Source organism: Ascaphus truei, chromosome 4 (assembly GCF_040206685.1).
Source record: "Ascaphus truei isolate aAscTru1 chromosome 4, aAscTru1.hap1, whole genome shotgun sequence".
In the NCBI taxonomy this organism is placed as follows: domain Eukaryota; kingdom Metazoa; phylum Chordata; class Amphibia; order Anura; family Ascaphidae; genus Ascaphus; species Ascaphus truei.
This window is the reverse complement of record NC_134486.1, coordinates 401,019,600-401,047,259: the sequence shown is the minus strand read 5'-3', so window position 1 is coordinate 401,047,259 and position 27,660 is coordinate 401,019,600. Positions and strand designations below refer to the sequence as shown.

The following is a 27,660-nucleotide window of genomic DNA, read 5'->3' as shown; positions in this document are numbered from 1 at the left end:
ACTACAGGTAGGTCATCAACTATTTTGAATGGTGAACAAGAATAAAGAAATGAGTTGCATGTTGTAAAGTAAGTGAATATTTATGACAGGTTGTATTATCTATGCATGGACAGAAACGCTTGAAAAAGATGTGGTTTTGTACACGTACCATCACATTTATGAATAACTCACATGCTGGTTTGCTAATTCCTACTGCGTCATAAAATGTAGACAAATGAAGCTTCAGGAAGAATATGGTGACTACAGCTGCACTATAATGTTGACCATTGGGCCATGCTTACTAAGGGGTGCTAAGCGTCAAGTCGCTACGGCCTATATTCACAAAAGGGTGCTACGATTTAGCACGCTGTAACACCCATTCAAGCTTAGCATCCTTTAGTGAATATAGGCCTATATGGCTCATTCACTGGAATCAGTACCATGCTAATCTTACCCTTTCATAAACCATACAGTGTCACATGCATTGTGGTGTATATCCAATGTAGAGTTACCATGCAGTTTGGGGGCTTTTCTTTCACTGTCTGTAGTAGGTGAATATTTCCTATGAAATGAAGAATCCGCCACCATATTTGCCCACCTCTTTGTGGCGTATGTGACCTTGTATTAGTACTGTGAAGCGCTATGTACATGTACATTAATGGCACTATATAAATAAAGACATACATACATACACTGGCGACACACTTTATTCGAGCTCGGCTAGTCCCACGAATTCGGGTATACCCGGGTGTATTGAGGTTTGTGACAGTTTTCTGCCCGAGTGCATTGAGGTATTTTCCAGGCAGGGATTGAAGCATTTTATTCCCGCTGGCTGCAATACTGCACAGTATATATATATATACTGCATTACAATTCATGAATTTATGCCATCTGGTAGACACGCAAAGCATTGCAGCCTATTAAATCCTAATCATTATCATTTAACAGATCAGCCGCCCGTCAGCCAGGCATGAACCCAGGCTGGGAAGGCAAACGCAACGGGGCTTGTCAGAGGTGAGGAGCGGCGCATTCCAGGTATCTGCCAGGTACATACTGGGTATTTGCTCGAATAAAGTGTGTCGGTGCAGTACATTATGTCGCAAGGCAAAAGTGGGGCAAATCTGGGGCAGGGAACTGCACCATGCGTATCAAAGTAAAAATACTATTGAAATGAATAGGATTTTTGTTGTCTTCGACACAGCTGGAGCAATTGTACCACTGTTGTCTTCATACATGCTGCCCTAAAATGGGGATTTGTATCAGTGTGTCCGAGCGGCAATTTGTGGGCAAGAAAATAGTACTAAAATGATCAAAGAAAACAAAAACCTCATTGCTCTCAAGAAGATTTTTTTCCTTCATAGAATTCATGCTGTTTTTCCTACGCGTTTTGCAGTCAGGCAATTTTTATACACCACCCCTATTTTCTGTTTGTTGCAAAACTGAAGTTATAAACATGTCCAGATTCATTAAAGGGAAGCCCTCGTCACATTAATAAAAATAGGAGTTTGATCAATCTGGTGGGGTCTGTTGCACTATTTTTGCCCCGGGTGTGCGGCTGGTACATTTGAATAAATAAATCCCTTTGCCTCACTATTGCCGCCAGAAAATTTCATCATTGAAATGAAATGGATTACAGCTATTGCTGAAATGTTGGAGTTTGGATTTCTGCTTCTACATTTGGTACAAAGGTTAAGCTAAAACAAATCAAACTGGTAACGCTGTTCAGGATTAATGAATGACTTCTGCAAACTCTGGAATAAAGCAAAGGTACATTAACATTCATTATATCCTCTGCTTAAAATAACTTCATTTGCAAACAATGGTCTTTCATGGTTTGCACAATACCCAGATATAATAAAATATAATAATATCTTAGGGTATTGAATGGCTGACGGTTACTGCATTTCAAAGACATTAATTACTGCATATTAAAATGAAGAGTCATCTTAAAACAATAATGGTTCCGTCATGGCATCCTTTATTCTATCTTGATCCATTTAGTCCTTCCCTTTTATCTGTTTCAGATCCTATTCAATGGGTGTTTTAAAGCCATAGACCCAGCGCCGTCTTAACGCATGGGCGCGCTGGGCAGTTGCCCGGGGGGCCACACGAGCATAGGGGCCCTATGCTAATCTATGCACAGACCAGAATTTAACACTAATTTTCCGATCACCCGCCTCAACATTCAAATCTCCCGCTAACTCGGTAGAAGGAGAAAAATGACGGCTTGTAGCGGAGAGTTGGCAGGGCCCAGTGCACTGCTTTGCTCGGGGGCCTATAATGCTGTTAAGACAGCCGTGCATAAACCCCATGCTCAGGGATATATCAGCTCCATTCATTTGAACGGTGTTAAAATCTTCCCAAAATAAGGAAAGGACAACTTTACAGCATATTGCATAGGGGGCTCATTTTCTGTACACTTCCTCACCCCACCATCACTTCCTTCCTGTTACAAATGATTATAAACTTACTAAATAAACAGTTAAAGAACAAAACAGGTTACTGTACCTCAGTTTCAGGAAATTCGTAGTTGATATCAAAATGCTTTTCTGGAAGAGGTGGGGGCTCTTCGTGTTCAGCGTTTCCGAAGACTTCTGGGGAGGATTTCTTGTAATAGTTGGATTGCTGATCTCTTTCCTTGGCACGTTGAATCAGCGTCAATACCTTTTCGGAGCTATTTGAATGTCGTTTCCGATCTTGATTTTGACTAGGTGATTCCATATGGACTGACGTAGGGTTGGGCGTTCCAGTCACCTCTTCATTAGCTCCCTGGGAAGGTGCTCCTCCTATGGATGATTTGTCAGAACTTTGTTTCTGTTGTTTACTTATTTTGGAAATTTTCGCGTAAAGAGGATAAACAACATTTGTTTCTTTCATTGTCGCGGTCGCTCCATTCCTCCGGCTTTCACCCAGAATGTCTACGCTGTTATCACAGACTTTATCCTCCCATGGTTTTGTTGCGGTGGAGGAGATTTCCTGCTGCCAAAGAGGTGGGTCAATTGTATTTACAGTATCATACAGGGGGTCGTCCGTGTTTTCAGTGGTCATAGCACTCATATCCGGTGGACATAATGGAAGCTGTTTGTCCTTTATGCACCTTACATCTCTTAGATCAGAGGATTCATTATTTGCTTCAGCATTCAGATCTGTAGATGACACTTTTTCTTGGGACTCGCGAGCTGGAACATTCTTCAATGGGGAGGCTCTAGCATTCTCAGAGCCATTTACTTTGACTTTGTTTTCTCTGTTTGTTTCCATGCTTAACGAGTCACCTGCATAGGGACAAACAAAATACATTTGTTTTAGCACAACGGTGAAAGCAAGCAGCACTGATGCCTGAACCGGGAGACGACAACAAATGAGATATGCCCAAAATTCCTGGCAAACTAAATCTGTTTTTGTTCCCACCAAAGTGTATGCCAAATAGTATTACTTTATAACCTATACCTTAATATTGTGCCTTGCAAATATCTGCTGCGGTATATTTATTCCAGTTTATAACCACTAGCAAAAGCACCATCAAGGAGATACGGAGGTAGCCTGAAGAAAGAAACGCCGCCATGTGAGTAGTATATATGTGCCCAAACTATGTTGTATAGGAATATATACTGCACACCATAAAGATAGAAAAATTGATACAATTACCGGTGCTCCTGATCCCAGGGAAAACCTGTAATTAATCCAAATTCTGATGCAAAGAATAAACGAATCGGGGCACTATGGATTTCCTTCAAACTAAATGAATTTATTTAAGCCATAAATACGATGTTTCGACTGAACGGCCTTACTCAAGTGAAAGTGGCGTGCCCTGATTCGTTTTTTCATTGCACCCAAACTATGTTGTCTCGTTTCTTTTTATTCTGTAAATTACTTTTTTTGCTAGAGTTTCACATTAAAGCAGCAGATAGTACAGGCATACCCCGCATTAACGTACGCAATGGGACCGGAGCATGTATGTTAAGCAAAAATGTACTTAAAGTGAAGCACTACCTTTTCCCCACTTATCGATGCATGTACTGTACTGCAATCGTCATATAAGTGCATAACTGATGTATATAAGGCATTTGTAACAGGCTCTATAGTCTCCCCGCTTGCGCACACCTTCGGTACAGGTAGGGAGCCGGTATTGCTGTTCAGGACGTGCTGACTGGCGCATGCGTGAGCTGCTGTTTGCCTATTGTGCGATCTGTCCTTACTCGCGAGTGTACTTAAAGTGAGTGTACTTAAACCGGGGTATGCCTGTACACTGCTTTTAAATTACTTTTTTTTGTTTCTATGGTATTTATTCATATATTACTACTACTGTATATATTGTTGCGTGCTGATCCTTTATATACCTTTATTCAGATACAGCAGCTGTGGGACACACACAATGTGCCAGCAAGAGCAACCGCTATTCAAAATGCATTAGCCAGGTGTGAAAAGGGGTGGGGCTAACACGCCAGTGGGTGCAATCATGCCTGTGGCATGTTGGGAGACTTGAAGAGACAGCAGGTGAGGGAATAAGTGCAGTAGATGGCAGTGCTTGGCCACAATGGTTGGTAGGAGTGACTGTGGGTGTGGGACAGTAGACACGAGTAGAGATGGGCGTATCTGATCAAATCCGTTTCCTGGATTTTCTCGCATTTTTTCTGCAAAATCCGTTTTGCGGTGTAAAATCCGCAAAATGGATTTGTTCGGTTTTAATCCGCGCAGATTCATCATAAACCGCCACTGGGTACAATCCGTCAACGGATTTGTAGAATCCAATTCACGGATTTAGCAATCCGTTGGAAGATTCTTAAAAAGCCTTCAGTGGATTGCCGGATCCACGGATTGGATTCTACAAATCCGTCAACGGGCTGCGGAATCCACAGAGTATATCTATATATATATTTTTGAAACCATTGTATGTCCATGTGTCTAGGGGCAATCACATTGGACCTTTGGCCCGTCACTCCGCCTCAGGCCAATGAGATGGCTTCCTTGGCCCGCCCGCCTCCGCACACCTCTCATTGGCCGGTGTGGACACACACAATCACACACACACACACACACCCTCCCGCCCAGGTAAGTAACTAAACCGCCGCCTCACACCCCTGCGCCCTCCAGCCTCCCCTCCCAGCTCACACCCCAGCCAGCGGGGCCTCTAACCCCTGTGCCTCCCCTCCCAGCTCACACCCCTGCCTCTGGGGCCTCAAACCCCTGTGCCTCCAGCCTCTCTTCCCACCTTGCCTCCCAGCTCACACCCCTGCTGCAGGGCCGCCACCTCACACCACGGCGCCTCCTGCCTCAACCGGCCGGGATCAAGCGGGGGAGCGGACGGCAGGGTCCAAGCGGCGGAACAGATGGCCGGGAGGGGGAGCGGGAGCAGGCAGCCCACCCCCCCTCACCCCCCCTCAGCTGTACCTCATCCCCCTCACCCGTACCACACCAATTGCAAACACGCTGCCTCCTGCCTCAGATCCGCGGGGGAGCGCACGCCGCGTGCACGTGCCTCCGTCTGATGAACATCCCCAGCAGACGGAAGGTTACGGGGGGGGGGTGAACGAACAACCGGCCAAGACAGCGGGGGAATGGCCGGATGGGGGAGCAAGCTTCCGCAGGATTCATTAATTGTCACTTAAACCCCCCTTCACCTCCCTCCCCCCTTCACCCCCTTCACCTCCCCCCCTTCACCCCTTCACCTCCCCCCCTTCACCTCCCTCCCTCCCCCCCTTCACCTCTCTCCCTTCCCCCCTTCACCTCCCCCCCTTCACCCACCTCCCCCCCCCACCCTTCACCTCCCTCCCCCCCTTCACCCACCTTCCTCCCCCCCCTTCACCCACCTCCCTTCACCCACCTCCCCCCCTTCACCCACCTCGCTCCCCCCCTTCACCCACCTCCCTCCCCCCTTCACCCACCTCCCTCCCTCCCTTCACCCACTCCCTCCCCCCCCTTCACCCACCTCCCTTCACCCACCTCCCTTCACCCACCTCCCTCCCCCCACCTCCCTCCCCCCCTTCACCCACCTCCCTCCCCCCTTCACCCCCCTTCACCCACCTCCCCCCTCCCTCCCCCCTTTACCCCCCTACCCCCCTTCACCCACATCCCTTCACCTCCCCTCCTCCCCTTAACCTCCCCCCTTTCACCCCTACACCTCCCCCCCTTCACCTCCCTTCACCTCCCCCCCTTCCCTCCCTTCCCCCCTTCACATCCCCCCTTCACCTCCCTCCCTCCCCCCTTCACCTCCCTCCCTCCCTCCCCCCTTTCACCTCCCTCCCCCCCTCACCTCCCCCCCTCACCTCCCTCCCCCCCTCACCTCCCTCCCCCCCTCACCTCCCTCCCCCCCTTCACCTCCCTCCCCCCTTCACCTCCCTCCCTCACCCTTCACCCACCTCCCTCCCCCACCCTTCACCTCCCTCCCCCCCTTCACCCACCTCCCTCCCCCCTTCACCCACCTCCTCCCCCCATCACCTCCCTCCCCCACCCTTCACCTCCCTCCCCCCCTTCACCCACCTCCCTCCCCCCTTCACCCACCTCCTTCCCCCCCATCACCCACCTCCTTCCCCCCCTTCACCCACCTCCCTCCCCCCTTCACCCACCTCACTCCCCCCTTCACCCCCCTCCCCCCCTTCACCCACCTCCCTTCACCCACCTCCCCCCCTTCATCCACCTCCCCCCTTTCATCCACCTCCCTCCCCCCTTCACCCACCTCCCTCCCCCCTTCACCCCCTTCACCCCCTTCACCCACCTCCCCCCTCGTCCTCCCTTCACCCATCCCCCTCCCCTCCTCCGCCCCCCCTTCACCTCCCTCCCCCCCTTCACCTCCCTCCCTCCCCTCCTTCACCTCCCTCCCCCCTTCACCTCCCTCCGTCCCCCACTCAGTCACTCACCCACTCAGTCAGTCACTCAGTCACCCACCCACTCAGTCACACACCCACTCAGTCACTCAGTCACCCACCCACTCAGTCACCCAGCCACGCAGTCACTCAGTCACCCACCCACTCAGTCACTCAGTCACCCACCCACTCAGTCACTCAGTCACCCACCCACTCGGTCACTCACTCAGTCACCCACCCACCCACTCATCCACTCACCCTCTCAGTCACCCACTCAGTCATTCACCCACCCACTCAGTCACTCAACCACCCACTCAGTCAATCACCCACCCTCTCAGTCACTCACCCACCCAGTCAGTCACCCACCCACTGTCAAGTCACTGTCACCCACTCAGTCACCTGTCTTTTGTGGAAAATATAAAAATAAACATGTTGCATTGTAATCTTTTTTCTGTATGACAATAAGAAAACAGTTACGTTAAAGTTGTGCGCTAAAAAGGGGGGAATCACAACCCTCCCGCCCTCCAGTGAGCCGCTGCTGCCGAGCTCTGAAGTGGGGGGTGGGAGGAAATCACTAACCAAAGGTGACCCACTGCTGCTAAGCTCTGAAGGGGGGGGATAACAACCCTCCTGCCCACCAGGGAGCCACCTATGAAGGCGGGGGAGGGGGGGAATTGGAGATGTGAAGGGGGGGAAATCACAGCTGTGGATGGGGGGGGGAATGTAGCTGTGAAAGGGGGGGGGGGAAATCGGACACGTGAACGTGGAGGGGGATGCAGCTGTGAAGGGGGGGGGGGGGAGCGGAAAGCGAGGGGGAGCGGGAAAATTAAGTCCCGGGCAACGCCGGGTATATCAGCTAGTTGGTAATTAAAATAAAAAATCCGCAAAACCCCAGTTGCCCCTTTTGACATTGATCTGTGGAAATCCACTGACCGAAGGAACCTGCCGATCCGCTGCGGATCCAAATTCGCCCCCCAAAATTCGCCCATCTCCTAGTCGCGAGTCCAGGCTATTGAAATGCTTGACTTAATGGTGGGGAGAGAAGGTGCTTTGCGTAGACTGACATACCTGTGAACAGACCTACAGTATTTGTTTTTCTTTATCGGTGAGTCGACAAGTAGCCGCTGCTCTAAACATGTTCCCACTTTGCGAATTTGTTAAGTCATTTCCCCAAATTTTCACAAAAGTGATCACATCTCTACTAAGAAAATTCAGCACGTTCAAGTCATCAATATATCAAGCAGGAAAAAAATGGGCAGGAAGTCGGGCCCTGCATTAGTTAAATTGATATATTTATTTTATACCAACCAGTGTTTCCAGCACCTTGGGGACCTGATTAAGGCTTTGTCCCCGCTTGCGCTGAGCGCGCTCATGCTTGGAGAGCTCTCCAAGCATGAGCGCCGTGTGTCCTTTAAATTTTCGCAAGCGATCGCGGGGTGAGGGGTGGGGGGTTTGCTGCAGGGGAAGCTGAGTGCGCTAGAAAGGTTAAATAATTTGTTTACTTAAGCGCCGAGCGCCGGTGAGCGTGTGTGCCCGCGCATACGCTCCCGCGCGCATCGCGTGAGCGGTGACTTGTATATATATATATATATATATATATATATATATATATATATATATATATATGCAAGTCACCGCTCACGCGATGATATATATATATATATGCAAGTCACCTCACCAAGCGCCACCCGCTCAGCGAGCTCAGGGACGCAGCCTTAGGGTGATGTGCAAGAGGACGGAAACATTGATAGAATACGAAAGACATGATACAGTATATTGCTGCTTCCTGACTTTATCTCTGGTTGGACAGTCGATGATTGCAGCTGTGAGGCTAAAGTAAGTGAGGCTTCTAGGGATCTGAATACTGCTTATATTTGTCGTGTTATCGTCTGCAGTGAAACAGTAGTAAAAAAACCACCCATCACAACTACATACAAAGAGCGCAATTTCCCCTGTTATCTTGAGGTCCCAGGATATTTGCATCTCTGCTGTTTGCATCTTATTCCCTCACTCTGTGACGATAGTTGCTTATTCCAGTAATAGAAGTGACCAACATTAAAATCTTAGAGACTGTGCAACACAGCGGAGTATTTTCACTTTATTGCAACGCTAATATATGTCGCTAATTAGGACTTGATCATTACCTTATGCTCTATTAGATTTCCATCTTTTCTTCTTTTTCTAGTTTAGTTTTCTTTTTAGAGTGCCCTGGTGACGAGACGAGAGTGGGGGGGGGGGGGAGGGAAGCCGGTACAAATTAACGGGGGCCCGGCGGTCCGGGCAAGGGCCCGAGGCCCGACTATGTTGCATATGTTTTCATTATCTATCATTCCTTGCGGCAGCCCTCCTTCTCCTTCTGAACCGACGTCACCAACGTGATGTCACATCGTAGTGTCAAATGACGTCACAACGACGCGTTACCATGGCAACCACGGTAACATCCTATTGGGGACGTCCGCGGCATCATTTGACGCTGCGGGTTCAGAAGGGTAAGGAGGGCGGCAGCAAGTAGGCGGCCGCCACAGCTACGTGCGGGAGAGAAAAGAGCTGCTGGGGGACCCTGAAATTAATTTTTTCCCTGGGGCCCGAACCCGCTCTCAGCAGTCCTGGGTGTCCCATATTCTTTTGTTTTGTGTGGTATTTACTGTTACTGGTAGTTACTGTTGATATATTTGGTAAGTTATGTTCACAGGAGCATTCAATTTCCAGCAGTCACTTGTGAGGTTGGAGTTTGGAGCCAGGGAGTCTCATGGTTTTTTAGACTGCACTGGTCCTACACCCGGACAATCTATGGTTCCGGAGAAATAAAACGTTAGAGCAAGGGTGCTCATACTTTTCTATATAGCTTAACACTTCATGATTAATAATCGATTGGAGGGCCACTATCGTGACACTTAGCCCGGCAGATCAATATATTTCTATGTGTGAGGTGTATACATATATAAAACATATTTTGGAAATATTGGATCTTTATCTAAAAATCAGCCCCGTAGTAGAGACAGAAAACACAAAAGGGCTTATTTTAGTAGCTCTGAAGTTGTGATTGCCAAACCGGACGGTTTTGTATGTTCAGAAGTCGCGGAATGAAATGTGTCTAAAAAAACAACCTATTCTCTATTGCAAATCGCATCCATTAAACCGCATCGATAACGAGTGACAAACAGCATGGTTTAACGTGCAATTAGCCGGGTTTGTACTTGCTTTTGAAGCTGGTTGACCTGAAGGTGGTGCTACTGTAGCTCCCTCCACAGCCGGAAATAGGGTTTTTGAATGGTGGTAGAGGAGGAGGAAGAGGAACCACCTCCACCACGCAAAAGCCCTATTTCAGGCTCTGGAGGGATCTCACAATTTCTATCTCGACACCTTGAAGTGGAGAGAAAAAAAAACAAGTTGTTTGAAGTGGTTTAGCCTTTTGCCCTTTTCGGAACGACTAGAACTCAGCTAGTTTGGTCATTCCGCACGGATTGGCAGAGACGGAATGAAACCGCTTCTAAAAAAGCCTTTCCCACACGGTTTGGACATGCGAGAAGGGCTTACAGAATAGCAAAACCTGCCAATCCGATCAGAAAGGGCACTTTAGAAGCGGATTGGCACACTCCGGAGCTACGAGAATAGGCCCCAAACACTGCAGGAGAGACCAGCCCAAGCATGACATGTATTTTGAAAGGCTTCATTGTCCACCAGGAACCACAGTTTGAGAACCACCAATTTGCAGCATTTGCTCTTTTCCAAGATGGCCACTGCACTGCTTCCTGACTCTTCTTGATTGTCATCAGTTTCCCGTGCAGTTTTTTCTTTTTTTAACAATATACAGTATTATCTTCTCTATATCCCTAATCGTCTAAAAGATTGTATTTTCATTCTGTAAATTCCAATGGTCACATTTGCTCAATTGTGCCGGCACTTTTGCTCACACTACAATGATTAAAAGTGAACGTCAAGCAAACTTACTTCCGCAGCTTAGTAAATCAGACCAACGTTGTTTATGGACTCTAGTAAACCGCCTTGTGTTAAGCAGTTGATATCATACACATATAGTCATTTATCATCATTATGTCTAGCATCGGAGTATCTGGAAAACAGACTTCAGACACATTCTTGGCTTGCATCTGAAAGCCGCTCATTGACAATAGAGGTTTAAATCTTGCACATCAAAGGTAAGCGCTCCGGTGCCAAAACCGTAATTCCAAAAGTAAAAGTTGCACACCTTCTGCAGCAGGCTGGGACACGCGGGGCATTTCTGATTGTCAGAATGTTTCCTATTTAAATGCAGCCTCTGCTATTAAAGGCGTAGCAACATGAAGCGGCACTCAATCCACGGAGAGCCATGTCCAACATCTCTATGCCCTATGGTGCCAAAGTGACCTGCAAGGCAATGGGTGGAAGGCATATAGGTCTGATGGGATTCCCATTTGTTGTATATATTAAAGATATGATAAATAACTTTTAACCTTTGAAAACTGTAAACTGTAATGCCTAACACCAAACAGGACTATGATAAATACAGCTCAACCCCGTTATAACGCGATCCGTTACAACGCGAATCCGCTTATAACGCGATGCAAGCGTGGCTCCCAATTTTTGTATTTATGAATACTTTACAACACGATTATTGGCATTTTAAATACTTTATTGTACAATGCATACAATTGTACATTATTTCTAACGCGATCCGCTTATAACGCGATGTGATTCTTTGGACCCCAAGCACAGCGTTATAAGGGGGTTGAGCTGTACCATGCAATAAGCAATATATAATGCTTGGACTTGTTATGGTACTGTTTAGATGTCGTGTTTAACTATGAAAATAATCCTGCTCTGATCATAAAGCTGCAGTGATCGGGGTTAAATTACAAACTAGTTATTTTGGAGATTCGTAATGGGGGCTCATTTGCTACAATACAAAATAGAACAAGGCTGGATTTGTCAGTGAAGTATGTAATAACTGAATAGTGATAGCTGAGAACATCTCTCAGGGGCCTGGGATGAATAGAGATTATAATATAGCTATCCCGACACATTAAAGTTGTGATGGGTAAAGGAAAGTGCAGCTATTCTTCCCCTGCACATGGTTCAGTAAATATAAGAAACCTATAGGTTGCCATACAGTACCTTACATGCTGCATTTTAACGGCTCTACCTATTGAAACATATGTAAAAGAATTGCATTTTCTTCTACAGAATTAAATGATACTGCATTAACCATGTTATAGTTCAGCCTTTGGCTACTGCGGAATATGTATTAAGGCAAAACTGGAGCAACTCTGGGGCAGAAAACGCCACGGTATGTATGTACGAAAAATATTCCATCAAACTCGGATGTTTTTCCTGTGATACATCAGGTGCAATGTTTTTGGCCCCGAATCGCATCACTTTTGTCTTGGCCAAAAGCCCCGCCCACCATGTTTGCTATATTTGTAAAGAAATCCAGTCTCAGGATTAATATCTTCACTGCTGGCAGTGCCACAAAACATTGTACAACACGTCTTCAGATGTTGTGCATGATCCGGAGTGTTAACATAATATCCACTTCCTGTTGAGGTTACATAGAAACATAGAATGTGACAGCGGAGAAGAACAACTTGTCCCCCACCACCCATCCGTGTCGGACCCTTTGCCTATCTGAGATAAAACCTCACACCCTATTTGATTCCTGCCGTTCTATCATCTTTAGGGGAGGCCTTATGTCTAACCCAAGCACATCTGAATTCCCTTACTGTAGTAACCCCTACTGTGTCTGTTGGAGGCTATTCCACGAATCGACCTCCCTTTCCATAAAGAAGTACCTCCTCACATTTACCCCCAGCTGCCATCCTCCAGCTTCAGAGAATTACCTCTTGTTCTAGCACTTCTCTCTCTTTGGAACATGCTTCCTTCCTGTACTTAGTTGAATCCCGTTATATATTTGAGAGTTTCGATCATATCCCTCCTCTCCCTTTTATCCCCTAAGCAGGGGGGCGTAAACGTACTCGTCTGCGCCCCCTGCCTGCTCTCCCCCCTACTCCGACCTAAACCTTACCTTTTCTCCGGCGTCATTTGACCAGGGAGCGTTGGGCGGGAATGATGCTCCTCCATTTTCTGTAGGTAGGTGTTTCCCCTGCCCTTAAATGCCCCGACGCCACCGCAGATTAACCTTTAACCTGACCAGAGGGCTAACTGTAACCCTGGTCATGCGTACTCCTTCCTTAACTCGAGAGTCCCTTTCTCGTTCTCTCAGAATTCAGATCATAGGGAGTATTGTGAGCCCAGGGAAGGAATCGTGTCCAAACTATCCCTGTAAGGTGTCTTATGGTTTAGCACCTCTTAGCAAGTCGGGCCCTTTATCTTTTGCCAGCAGAACCAAAAGTTATATATATGGCTACAGTAGTTAATTATTTAAATGTACAATGTTAAGGCATAATTAAACCCACCAATTCCCAATCAAATCAGATCCACTTTCTCAAGGTCACTTGATTTACGATTTACGATCCAGTACAATAGATTTAAATTATTTATACTGGTTTTTGCACAAATTAACAATCCAGTTGCTTGTTAACCAGTTCATACACGTACATCTCCCCTCCAGCTGTTCTTGTCCATGCTTGTTCCTCAGTCAATAGCCCAAATCCAATAGCTTTATATTCACGCAGCTCCTTAATTTCTCATCACACCCACAAGAAGAAGAAAAAAGTGTTTCCCAGATAAATGAATTAGAGCCTAACAACTATTGTAAATCAGCTGTTGTATTAGTCAGATTATCCCATGATTACATAAACAGAGCAGGTACCATCAAGTAATTAGATTGTCAGTCAACTAAACTCACGTTCCAGGATAATGAACAATGTTTAAGAATGACATTTTGATGCCACTTTAGACTAAGTAGGTTACTCAATGTAAAATAGATTCACATGCACGTGGCCAACAGCTTCCAGCAGTCAGAAGAAAGTACATTCCTCAGCAAGATTCATTTCATTAAAGGATAACATTCATATTTCTCTGTACAGAAATGCTCTTATTTTGGATGCTTATGCCTGTGTAACGGTGTTTGCCCCCACCCGGTGGGAGATTCTGCCATTACAGCGTGTGTGGTGCGTGCTACCTGCTGGTAAGCAGGAGGGCTGAGTCGTCCGCCGATGTTTTAGGGGACACAGGACAGGCTTCTGGGGTATATACCCTACATAGGTCTCTAGTGGTACAGCGCCTCCATCTGCCGCTGGCTCCAGCTGTATGGAGGCGATCTCCTACGGTAGAACACAATTCCCTCTCCTTCCCCGGAAAGATTACACACCAGGCAAGAGGTGTAATAACTGGAACGGTTTATTCTGTTCAGCCACACAGTCACAGCAGTTGTTTGCCCGATGCAGTTTCTGCCTCGGTTACCAAGCTGTAGGACGGTCCCTGGACCTTCAGAGAGTTGGGGCAGCCGGAGAGCGAAGAGAGCGGGAAGGAGTGTAGCAAGAGATGAGTGCGGAAAAGTAAGGGATGGCAAGACCATGGAGATATTTGTAGGCCAGGGTGAGGAATTTGAAGACGCAACGTTGTTGGAAGGGTAGCCAGTGGAGGGAAAGGAGAGGGGTGGCGTGGAGGGGCAGGGAAGATTGAGAAGTGTACAGGCCATAGCGTTTTGGATTTGTTGGAGGGGTATGGAGGATAAGAGGGGTAAACTAAGGAGAAGGGGAGGTACAGTAGTCAAGATGGGAGTGGATGAGAAGTTTGGCCAAGGAGAGAGAAATGAGTGGACATATTTTTCTTATGTTGTACAGGTGGTAGTGATGGAGGTGATGTGTTGAGGTTTAAATGGCAGTCATGCCTAGGACGGAAGTGAACTAAGGACAGTGGTATGTATAATAGGTTAAGTAGGGCTGGTTGATTTTTTTTTAATATAACAGAATGAGACAAGTTAAAGTATTTTTGAATAATGTTTTTAACTTTAATATTTTTATGGTAAATAAGAGCTTTGGAGGGTCACAACATGAGCTATGTTGTTAGCTTTTCTCTGTCTTATATTTGCAAAACTATTATGAAGCCATTATTAGTCAAGCAGATAAAAAAATCATATGTGGCTGATTGTAACAGGGACGTATCCCTGTTTAAGAAACTGCCTCTAAATCCAGCAGGTAACATCCACAAAGGTAAGGGGTACATCCTCAAAGCTGTTATATCTGGGCTCACAACTTGACGCTATCTAAAGGTTAACGTGTGGCTAATTATATGCCAAAACAACATTATCATAGGCCTAACATCACGTTGCAGTCAGTCCATTAACCAGACTCCACCTGGCTAATTAGATCTCTGAGAAAAAGCCTCATGTGAGAAACAGAGAGAGATTTTCCTTAGCACACAATGGTGCTAACATGAGGAGATGGGTCTTGAATACACAGTAGGACTGTGTATTGACAGCAAGTCACAAGGGGACCAGACCTCTTTTCCTGGACACAGAGGACACTTTTCCTGCCAGAGGCTGGACCCTTAAGCACCACTGACCGGAAGGGCCTCCTGCTTTAATGGTACTGCTGAGACTTTGGGGTGGTAGGCTGGTAAGGGGCTTTTCCTCCCAGTCTTGCAGAGAGGGACTGGGGGGAAGTATGTTAGCCCTTACACAGGGATAGGTGTTTGTTGCTTTGTTTATTTTGTTTTTGGTTGATGTGCATTGTTTGAAGGGACAGGCTAAATAAACCCATGTTTTAATTTCACCCAAAACTGTCTCCACCAATGTACTTCTACATACATCTCTTACACTGATATTCTCGAATCCTGTATTCTCAAAGAAATACAAAATATGTATATTCATTTTTCATAAGATACAACTAAGTTAAACAATTACTTTATGTGTGATTTATTCTTTCCAAGAAAGCCAGCACACCTACAAGTTGTTACATAGGTTGAACTTGGACGTACGTCTTTTTTCAACCTCATCTACTATGTAACTATGTAACATTTTTATTTAATTTTTTTATCCACTAAGTGGGACAGCTCCTTTAAGTTACAATCTTCCCTAGGAAGGTGTAGTAGTAGTAATAATAATAATAACTTTATTTCATATAGCGCTTACTGTATCTCCCAATGGGACACAAAGTGCTTCACAATTACAGTGCAGCACGCGCTACGCAGCACATAGGATTGCTACAGACACAGTCCCTGCCCCGTAGAGCTTATTATCTATATTTTTGGTGACTTAGGCGCAGGGAGATAAAGTGACTTGCACAAGATCACAAGGAGCTAACACCGGGAATTGAACCAGGTTCCGCTAATTCAAACTCAGTCATTGTTTTACTGTATTCTTTTTTTTATAAGACAATTGGATAAACTCTGCATTGCTGTGACAACTTCATCCGAAAGATCTCGTGATCACAATAAGACCAGAAGTTCTTAAATTGATCTATTTTCACCTTCGTCTTGCCTATACTTTGTGTATACCTCCTGACAAATGGTGGGAGGGCACGAGAACCAGATATAATACTCTGCTGGCTGCAAGTAAACCCTCTCTGTTTATGTTATACTTACAGTGGCGGCCAGCTTTAATCTAAAGCGGCTGCCTCCGCGGGTATTTTTAACCCGCGGACGGCGCTCGGCTATCTTTGGCCGTTTTCGGACGGTTTTCCCACGCCTCGGGCGCTTTCAATAATAAGCGCCATTAGCGCTCATCTATTGAAGCGGCCGCCGCGCGGGAAACTCCGATTCAAATCGGAGAAAAGCCCCGCGGTTGGCCCGCATTTAACCCGGCAAGCTTTAGAATAAAGCTGGCCGGAACAGTACACCTAAGTGCCAAACACTATTCTAAGTGCTTTGTTTATTAGCAACAATAGAAAAATGAAACCCCTATAATGAGAGCACTCTAAACAGATATGTACACTGATGACACCAGAGAAATCTAATGATGTAATGAATTGATGAATTTATTAAAATAAACTTTATTAGGAGATACCTCAAAATTAAAATATTGCAGGTAAGTGAACCTCTGCCTCCTCTGAGGCTTGCCTAATCTAAAGTGTGAATTTAAAATGGAGTGGGTATAGACTGGGGTATAAAGTCCCAATATCACGTATAAGTAGGACTATAAAGCCATCACATTTAGATGCAAAATCACATCTAAATAAGTGTAGCATAGAGAGTCTCAGTGATTGCTGCACTGTGGGGGTAGTCACTGAGATTCTGTATGACAGTAGTTCCTTTTATTTCTCTGTTTAGGTTACTCATTAACCATTCAGAGTCTGGTGTTTAGCTACACTTATTTAGATGTGATTTTGCATCTAAACGTGATGGCTTTATAGTCCTACTTATACGTTATATTGGGACTTTATACCCCAGTCTATACCCACTCCATTTTAAATTCGCACTTTAGATTAGGCAAGCCTCAGAGGCGGCAGAGGTTCTCTTACCTGCAATATTTTAATTTTGAGGTATCTCCTAATAAAGTTTATTTTAATAAATTCCTCAATTCATTACATCATTAGATTTCTCTGGTGTCATCAGTGTACATATCTGTTTAGAGTGCTCTCATTATAGGGGTTTCATTTTTCTATTGTTGCCATTTTACATCGCCCCTGATTGTAGCACCTCCAGCCACGCTGTAGCGAGGTTGTTCTTTCCCTTCCCTCCTTTCCCCCCCTTCCCCTGAAGTGTTTGCTTTGTTTATTATTAGGAAATAAGTCAGGACCTCTTTGCTCCCATATATGCTACCTAAGCCACACACCATCTGCTCACCCCAATGGATCCCACAGAGAGGGTCATGCAGTATGTCAATACACCAATCTGCTAACCATCCGACAGCTTTTATCTACAGTACAGTATCTCATGAAAAACACGGCACATAGAAGCTTAGCTATACTTATGTGTAATGGTTTTATAGTCAGTTCGAAAAAAAAGTGAAACAATCCCAGCCTGTCCATCAAAAGAAAGTAAAAGTCCATCAAAATACATTGACACTGAAGGCAGGAGTTCTTAACTGCAGTCCTCAAGACCCCTTAAGTGGTATGGTTTTTAGAATATCCCGGCTTTAGCACAGGAGGCTCAATCAGTGGCTCAGCCCAAGACCTCCCCAAGTGTCAAATGTGCTACTTACTGATGTGCCATAGCCATCATTAATACTGACGGGATATTCAATGGAAGGCAGTTAAAGATCTTCAAAGGCTGTTGAATGCGAGTGAATAGACTTGTTAGCATCAACTGTAGGTCATTTAGCCAATTTATGCCAGAAAACTGAAAAAAATTACAGATTGAATTATAGAAGAAATGTTTTAGAACTGAGCCATGATCACTCACACATTGAAATCTTTTCAGCTTTCCGTCTTCAATTATGAACTCTTACATAGTGACTAAAAATAAACTTTCTTCGTTCATATTTCTTTTATATTCAAGCGCTATAGAGACTTACAGAATGTCGGGGGGGGGGGGGGGGAACAATCTTTCAAACATTCAAGCTATCGGGAGTGAAAAGCATACAAACTCTTCAACCATGTTTTATATCACTTACATTATTATTTATCATGAATATTTTATGTATATTTATCTAATCCCAGGTTATCATATTTATCGCCGCAGATGTTTTAAAAAGGAGTGCAGGTAGTGCATCTTACAAAGCATTCTATAAGTTTGTTTCAGCAAGTCTATGGGTTACATCCACAAAGCTGTTATATCAGGGCTCGCAATTGGACGCTACCTAAAGGTTGACGTTCGCCTGAAGTTAACGTGTCTAATTATATGCAAAAACAACATTAGCATAGCCATAGGCCTAACATCACGTTATTGCAGAAAAGTGTTGCTTTATCTGCCAATAATGTGTCATCTTAGCACAGGGGTAGGCAACTCCCAGTCCTCAAAAGCTACCAACAGGTAAGGTTTTCAGGATATCCCCGCTTCAGCACAGGTGGCTCAGTTGAAGACTGCACCACCTGTGCTGAAGCAGGGATATCCTGAAAACCTTACCTGTTTGGTAGCTCTTGAGGACTGGAGTCGGCCGCCCGTGTCTTGGCGTCACTCTGATCCAGACCCTTAAATAAATCTTGAACTGAAGTTGAGAAAGGAAATGTGAGGAGAAGGAGATACGTTTGGGAAATAATGCAATGAGAAAAGGGAAGACTACTATGTTAGTTAAATTATTTCTAACTGTGATGTGGCATCCATGCAGACCCTGTAAAAGCCCTATTTCAGTGTCTGATGGGAGTAACCAAGTTTAGGTATGACTTAATTAATGCAATCTTAAGTCCCTGCATTAAGCTAACGGACGTTTGTGGATATGTTAGGGTTGCTATATATATATGGTGAGGTTTTCTGGGTATGCACCTTAACCCTGGCTGTGCTCAAAGCTGTGATCATGCAGCAAGCTTAAGCCTATAGGGAACCATGTTAAAAATGGTTTTTGAAGCAAAAAGTGGCACTGTGTGCTCATTTGCATGTCATTTCCCAGAATCCCTTGCTGCAGTGAAAGTGCTGTGTGCTGGGTGATAATGGTGAAAGGCAGGGTTGCAGACCTGCCTAAGACATGCAGATGAGCATACAGTTGTATTTACATTTTTATATATATATATATAGTGTTCGACAAACCTATACATTTGCACGCACTGGGCGAGTGGATTTAACATCGTGGCGAGCTCCTATTGGCCCAAGCAGCACACGTGTGGTACTAGGTGGCGAGTAGATTTTTTTGTTGGGCGAGTAGATTTTTTGGTGATTTGTCGACCACTATATATATATATATATATATATACACACCAATGTTATACTTTATACGGGGTGTCGAAATCCAGTATGAAAGTGTCACGTCCTAACAAATGATGAATAGTTTGCAAACGCTTGGAGCTGAATGGTATCTTCTGCTTGACCACTAAATCCTTTGGTTTTTCTCATCTCTGCTCTCGGCCGGGTGGGGAAAGACACGCACTGAACTAACAAGTAGCAGTGGTAGAGAAAGTAACGCCTATAAGGGTGTGTATTATGAGATGACCAGGTAGGGTGCTAACTTTATTATTTTAATAATTTAGTAAGGCGACAGCTATCGGAAAAGGGAACTATTACACTCAAGTACAAATCGAATCCGTTTTTATGACTGATTTCATTAAAGTCATTTTAAGTTTAGGAATTTCACGTTAGGGCACTAAAATACGAGACAATTATGTGTCCCCACAGTCCTTTCTGGGACAATGGAGCAAGTCAATGAAATAAGGGACGTCTGGAAACCCTAGGATATGTGCTGTTATGTTAATATCTCATTTGTATGTGCTTTGCATCTCATTATCACTGACAGACAATATAGTTAATACAATGATCTGTACGGAAGAGAACATGACTTCACATTATGTTACTGTAATTAGATTGTAAGCTCCTCGGGGCAGGGACTCCTCTTCCTTAATGTTATGTTTGTCTAAAGCACTTATTCCCATGATCTGTTATTTATATTATCTGTTATTTATTTGATTACCACGTGTATTACTACTGTGAAGCGCTATGTACATTAATGGCGCTATATAAATAAAGACATACAATACAATACAATACTGTCCTTTGAAGATACACGGTTAGGGTTAACATGATGTTAAGTGACTTAACAGAGCCTTGTGGATATGGGCCTTAGTAAGGTATACCAGTAGCTAAGAAAGTCCATGGCCTGTGTGGTAAAGTGGCAAAACTGAGACTTCAGCTAGTTTTCACCTCGTCACATGTGCAGGTCGGCGAGACAATGAAAGATTTTGGTAGAACTTTATGGAATTAGATAGCTTTGGCCTTTTTCCTACCCCTCATACAGTATATGAAATGTATGCACATACAGGGCAGTATGAAGGCACATAAAGACTGTTACCTTCTCCAAGTATACAGCAGCATGCCGGACAGGAAAATTCCCTGTGGAGGAAACCTGTTTGGAACTATAGCTGCTGCACTGAAGGTAGAAATGCTAAATGAATAGTGGATCAACATTTCAAATCCACCAAAAGACTGGTAGGTAGTGAATGCTTGTCTGCAGGAATAGTGTGGTGTAACCCTGTGTAGTTTTGGGGTTGTGGTTCTTTCTCCTCCTGGCAGTAATACTTAGTAAGGGTAAGTTTGCCAGTAGTAATCATGGGGGGTTCCCACCACTGCAGCTCTCTGAGTCAGATAAGGCAATGCAGTTCTGTCTGTGTCCAATAAGGGGCAGGGGCGGGTTCTTGCTGGACCTGATTTAGGATGAAGCATTTCCTGATTTAGATCAATTCCTCTCCCCACTTGAGAGAGGTCAGTCACCAAACCCAGTTGTGCAGGGCTCTGCCACACTTTGGGCCCTCCCTTAGGGGAGAGGCGGGTAGACTGTTCCCACTACTCTGATAGGGGGTAGTGGAAGAGCTAGGCCTGCTTCCAGGGCCCTGACTGGGAGTGTATGGCCAGGTCCATCCTGCAAGAGAACTCCTGTTGTTCCTGTGTTCCTGTACTGCTGTGTATGCTGCTCCAGTGTATGCTGTTGGTGCAATAAAGTGTTCCTGATTTAAAAGAAGTGGTTGTGAGACTGGGACGTTCTATTCCAGGGATTCCACCCCATATCCTAGGGCCTGCAATAGATGGTGGTGCTGTCACCGTGAGTAAGTACTGAGTATGTCCCCAGAAGCCTGTCCTGACCTTCCCCATAACATCGAGCGGGAGACTCAGGAGTCCGGCAAGTCAGCATGTGCACCACACTATTATGCCTTGTAACCAGAGTCAGTTTCCCCGTGCTAGGGCCAATAGGAGATTGGGTGGGGGAAACACCGTTACAGTGGTTTTGGAGAACAGGCTGCTATTTTATAAGACTTTTGTGGGTTTGACATGGGGGAGCAAGGAGATGTAACAGTGAGTACTGTAAATTCTGTAGCTTTGGCTAAAGGCATACAGGGGATTCCATGGAAAATTATAGGAGGAATCAGGGTTAAGCCCGGAGAGGAAGGGGTTAAGAATCCCACAGGGAAAGTGGTGAAGGGCATAAATGTCCCAGGGATGAGGGTGGTGAAGGGTTTAAAAGAGCAAGTGAGGAGAGGGGTTGACCTTTTTTCCTGCAGCCGTCTCTGTGCTGGAGCTAGGATATCCTGAAAACCCAACCTGTTGGGGGAATCTTAAGAACTGGAGTTGAGCACCCAACTGTTGTAGACTACACCACACAGCACCATCATGAGCAGAAGAGAGCAGGAGCTTCTAGAATGTATGGTTTCATTCACTAAGGTGTGATACTCGTAGTCTGTATGGGGATATACTGTACATCCTTGCAGCGAAAAGTTTTATTTGACACAATGCACCATGCTTAGCTCGAGGCTTTGGCAACTGTAAACAGCTAGTTAATCAGGTTTCAAACATTTGACACCGAATGTTACCCAATGTGATTCACTTCCCCTGGGAAAATAACTGAAAGCAGAGATGCATCATGTGATGTCGTTCATTAGCACGTGTTATATAATTCCTTTCTATTCCTTAATATTACCATCTCCCCCAAAATCACAAGCGAACACGTGTGGCCAACGTGGCGCAAAGTACCTTGGTACATTAACACTAAGCAACACAAAATGTACACATGTAGCTAGACCGATGTTCCCCGTAGCCGGACATTGATAAACCGACCTTGTAAATACCCAGACAAAGGGAATAAAAAAGCAGATTCCCTAGAGCTGCAGGAAAATGCCTTTTTGTCCCCACTATCTCCGGTGAAGGTGAGAATGGCCTGCACACGTCTATTTTTACTCCAAAATAGCCTTGGTACATCTCCCCTTATACTCTTTGTATCATAATTCAATGTACCAGACATAGCACCCTTTAGCGCGAGTTAGAGCACAAAATAGCACGTCAGATAACCCATGTTTCAATAGTACTACTGTTAAATAACATGTCAGATAACCCGTAACTGTAGTAGCACTGTTAAATAACACTGGCATTTAGGCAGGTCCAATAACGTTGGCTACATCTGTATGTTTAATAGCTTCCTAACGTCGGTCCCAAAACCCTACATCAAAATGTGAGAAACATTACAGAATATTACATTAATGCTGATGTACATCGGTTGCCAAATTTAGCAAGTCTGTCTTGAATGAACTAATTTAAGCTGGAAATAATAGTAACATTTCTGGAATTTGTAGGCAACTTTTTTTTTTAGTTTTTTTTTAAATTTTGCAATTTGACGGAGTTGAGCAAACAGCCTGTGTGTACTGGGTGGAAATAGAGAAGGAACGGTAAGAGAGGAAACACAGAAGAAGGTAAGCAGGTTGTCTGGGTAGTTCTTTACAGAGTGTAAAGTGGTGACAGCCAGAAAAAATTGCTACACTCGCCACCACTGGGTCAAAACTGATGATGATTTAAAGTTGACATCATTAATGAGGAAGAGTGTTTCTACTTCATTGGTTTGAGGTTCCTGGAAAGAGACGCCTACTTTACATCGCAGATTAAAGAATGCCGCCACGATTCCGAAGCAGCAATGATCAGTGGTGAATTATTGTTATTATTTATGGTCTCTAATAACAAAATGATTTTTATTCCAATATTGTATTGTGTAGTTATAAAAAAGAAAATATAACTTGAAATCGGTTTGTAAAAAAATATATAAAAAATACATTGAAAAAAATACACACACAAATATATTTATTTGGAATTCGATCAAGTAAGTGAAAGAATACTTTTCACCCATCCAGTGCCAGATGGACTATGCCTTGCTGGCACTACTGCACCGACACACTTTATTCGAGCAAATACCCAGTATGTACCTGGCAGATACCTGGAATGCGCCGCTCCTCACCTCTGACAAGCCCCGTTGCGTTTGCCTTCCCAGCCTGGGTTCATGCCTGGCTGACGGGCGGCTGATCTGTTAAATGATAATGATTAGGATTTAATAGGCTGCAATGCTTTGCGTGTCTACCAGATGGCATAAATTCATGAATTGTAATGCAGTATATATATATATACTGTGCAGTATTCCAGCCAGCAGGAATAAAATGCTTCAATCCCTGCCTGGAAAATACCTCAATGCACTAGGGCAGAAAACAGTCACAAACCTCAATACACCCGGGTATACCCGAATTCGTGGGACTAGCCGAGCTCGAATAAAGTGTGTCGCCAGTGTAACTCAAATGTTATACTATAAATATATTGCTCTTTAGCCTTTCAGAATAATAATATCCATGGCAGCTTATCTCTTTTACCTCCTTATAACATTACAGGATAGGGAGGCTTTAGTTGTTTTTTTTTTGCCAAAGGCATGAATAAAACTAGGGATTGTAATTAGGTATCTGGCTCTGTTGTCATAATGGCCATGTTTCCATTTACACATAGATGGTAGATAATAATACCAGCATATAAGAAGTACCACAATTAGCTTGTCATAGAAGCATATTGGTAGATAAAGAACACTCCGCTTTCCTAGCCTGCCCATTCCTTGCCACTATAGTGCACAGTTCTAGTAGCAGTAAATAGAAAATACAACGGTAGCAAGAGATAGATACACAAAAATTGACATACATAGGACATAGAGAGAGAAGCACAGAGCTGTAGAGATAATATATATGTATATTATTTATAAAGACTTCTGGTAAAGGTATTAGGCAGAAAAATACCACCATCTAACCTGTCTCGGTCTATGATTCAATCATTTCGAGTTGAGATTATTTACTTGTTGGGCATTATATTGTTATATAGGGGGATAACACCATCGGACTGATAGCAGTTATATACCAGTCAATCAGTTTCAGTTTGGTAACAACAACACGCTTATCTGTTGGTTTTACATATACTGTATGTAGCCTAGCCTCCGCCCGCTACTTATTTTCCTGGGCCTTACCAGTGTAAGTCCTCTAGGTGCAGGCAGTGGATGGGTTAATTCCTTCAGAAAGGCCGTGTGTGCTTTTGCAGCCTTAGCTACATTTGATGTATCCAAGGGCAGGCCTAGCAACAGCCAGAAAGTGTCAGTCTGAGGGGTGGATACTGGTTGGGTCACATGCTGGATGTGATGGCCTGTCAGTATCCAGACATACTCTGTTATGGGCCAGGGTTACAAGCACAACCCAAGGGTATAAATACTGGCACTTTCCCAAAATGGGGGGTGTCTCTATCCTCCCCTGTGGAGTGAGCAAAAGAATCCCTGCTCCCATAAGGGGATGCAGGAGGAGCACCATGCAGGAGGAAACTTGGATGGGCCTCAAGCCTTGAAGTGACCGTCTTAAGGGAAGCAAGGAAAGATATGTACCTGCTGTGTAAGATCCTGAACATTGCAATAAATACCATGGAAACATCTATCAGAGTGATTCACTGTCTTGGGCTAAAGAAAGGTGTCAGTCTGGGCCATCCTACTATCCGGAAGATCCAAGCTGACTAGAGGCACTGCAACCATGAATAAGGTACCCTGTGAACCTGTCCTGATGATTTCCCATATCACTGTGGAAGTGCTCAGCCCTCCTGTTACCTGACAGGTACGCACCACACCACAGTACAAATGGAGTAGAAGACCAAATCTCACTTAGGGTGGGGGTAAAGGGATTACAAATGGAGGCGCTACTGAGATTATTCTCACAGGACAAGTTTCCCAGCAGAAGAAACCAAAGAGAGAAAGCGCATTTACAGTTCCAGTATTGAAGGGTGAGAGGGAGACAGGTGTGGCATTTAAGGGGATTATCATATCTGCCAGAAGCTGCAGCCAGCACTGCCCTAAAGGATGTTTTTGGTTGGGACAAGAAGCTACATCGGTTCTGTTCTAAGTCACCCTGGAGGCTGGTACCTACTGTAGGGCGTCTGGAGGGTGTGTCTAGTTGCCGTGGGCCAGGAGCCCGTGAAAGAGACTATGGTGCCAGGGTTCAGATGGGGTGGCGTAAGAGTAATGGTGGCTATTGTCCGAGGGGGGACCTTAATTGTAGGTTAGGGTTGCCCAAGAACCTCCGTTTGAGGAAGTGCCACATTACTACAGTAGCAGCAGTTTCCAAGCAGAAAATATCGTGGAGAACTGGACTGTGTGTTACAAGTGAAATGTGTTTAACAGATATTTTGCCTGCCAGGGGATGCTTCCCTACAGAGAAAAATACCCATAGCAGTGTGGATTACAAAATGGCGGTTCTAGAGAACTGGGAGCTGCATGGTGTTTAACTACCTCAAAATGGTGATTCCCACCACACAAGGGAAGCCGCGTGGTGTTTTTGCAAAAGTTGCATGCAGTTGCAAATTTTTGCTGGGACTGACTTTGCAGAAACAAGTGCGAACTGCCGAAACCCCGCCCTCGCCCTTGCTCCTGATTGGACTATTGCGTTCACCAGGGGGAGGAGCTGGGCGTTCCCAAACGGAACAAGCAGGATGTGAGGACCCATATGCACGTGTACTTCAACAGCTTCCGACGTGTATGCAGAGCTGCATTACCTCCTTCAAAATGGAAGCTACCCTTGAGGATCTGGACAACGCTTACCACTTGCATGGTGGAGTAATGGTGGTCACCTATGAGGATGGAACGTACCAGACGCTGGGGGTATGTGCACTATGTGGGGCCACGGGATAAAAAGCCCAGTGCGCTACATATAAGGTTCCCTACTTCCAGAAATGTCCCGGGCGACCCTCAGGTGATGTCCTCCCTGTGAGTGCCGGAGAACCGCTCGGAGGAAACACCGCTCTATTGTCCCTTGGTCCACTGCTACCGATCCAGCCAGTTGCTCCATGAGGGAGAAATCTGGAGAAGTGATCATTGCTGCCGGATAGTCAGACAACCAGACCCCGGGCATCCCAGAGGTACCTGCCCAAGCCTTCCACATACCCGATTTGGACATTGCCCTGCCGGTTATGGTGATCGACACCTGGTCACCCATGGAGGTCAGCTGCCACCTATGTGAAAGCTGCTGAACAACACTATGGCGCGCTGGTGAGGTTGGAGATATTTCCCCGGGAAGTGCCGGCCGGCACCACCCCAGATGACCTCAAAGCAACGCCGATCACCGCTCCACCACCTGGAGAAGAGAAGGCCGCAAAGCCGTTCGGTCGGATGGGCTTACCAGCTGCTGCTACCTCCCCGGTGAGTGCTACGTCCTTATTTTCCCTGCAGTACCAAGTGAGAAAAGAAGAACAGAACTCTTGTGATGCTGCAGCTGTCGCTGCGGCTGGAGATAGTATTACTAAGGGCCGTGGCATACAGAGTCTTGCCAGGACTGTGGAAACTCTTGTGGCTCCACCTCAGGAGATCTCAATAGTCTCTCGCTCCCAGGACTATAATGTACCCGTTCCGCCCCACCTTGCCAGCGTACCCCCTGCTGATTTCCACCCTAGTGTTAAACCTATGACCCCTAGGCCCTTGCACCGGTAACGGCTGTGGTTTCTATGAATGATGTTGTTATGCCTGCATTGCCTGTCACACCTGTAGTGGATGCATCGTGTGACGTCACGTTGGCGTAATTTGACGCTGTGATTCGGAAAGAGAAGGGGGGATGGCAGCACGGAGGCGGTCTCCACAGGTAAGTGCCTAGGGGCTTTCGATCTTCAAATACACTGCTTTAGGTATGTTTAACCCTCTCTGCCTTGCTTCCAGGGATTTTACATCAATGTCATCCATGTCTCTTACCTTAGCTTACACAAATTTGGTTACCTTGTCAGGGTGTTGGATTCGTGCGGCTGAATGGTGTATATAGCAATGATAGGCGCCAAGAACTTTATTCGTTCTACAAAAGCTTTATTATTACATCCATATACAATGGGAAGAAAAAGTCTGTGAACCCCAATGATAATTATGGACATTCCTTAGTTTTTTGAAGGATAACCTTGAATCAAAACCAGTCTTTTCTTAAATATTCAAATTCTTAAATATCCAGTAGGGTTTATATTAACAAATGCTATGTCTTTTGAAACAAAATGATGTATGAATTAGACAAACAATGAGTAATTAAAAGTCTGGGTATGTGCAAAAGGGAGTAAAACCCTGGTTTTATCAGCTAAATTAAAGGGGATAATTAGAATCGGGTGT

General features: G+C 45.2%; 1 protein-coding gene across 3 annotated transcripts in view; it reads right to left on the bottom strand.

Annotated features, from left to right (window-relative positions):
* LOC142493916 (uncharacterized) overlaps window positions 1–27,660 on the bottom strand; it is a 117,063-nt gene that overhangs the window by 18,435 nt on the left and 70,968 nt on the right. For all 3 annotated transcript variants that reach the window (XM_075598651.1, XM_075598650.1, XM_075598652.1), the window contains one exon: window positions 2,488–3,251. In XM_075598651.1, the coding sequence (XP_075454766.1) occupies window positions 2,488–3,251 (764 nt within the window). The remainder of the gene's footprint in view (window positions 1–2,487; window positions 3,252–27,660) is intronic.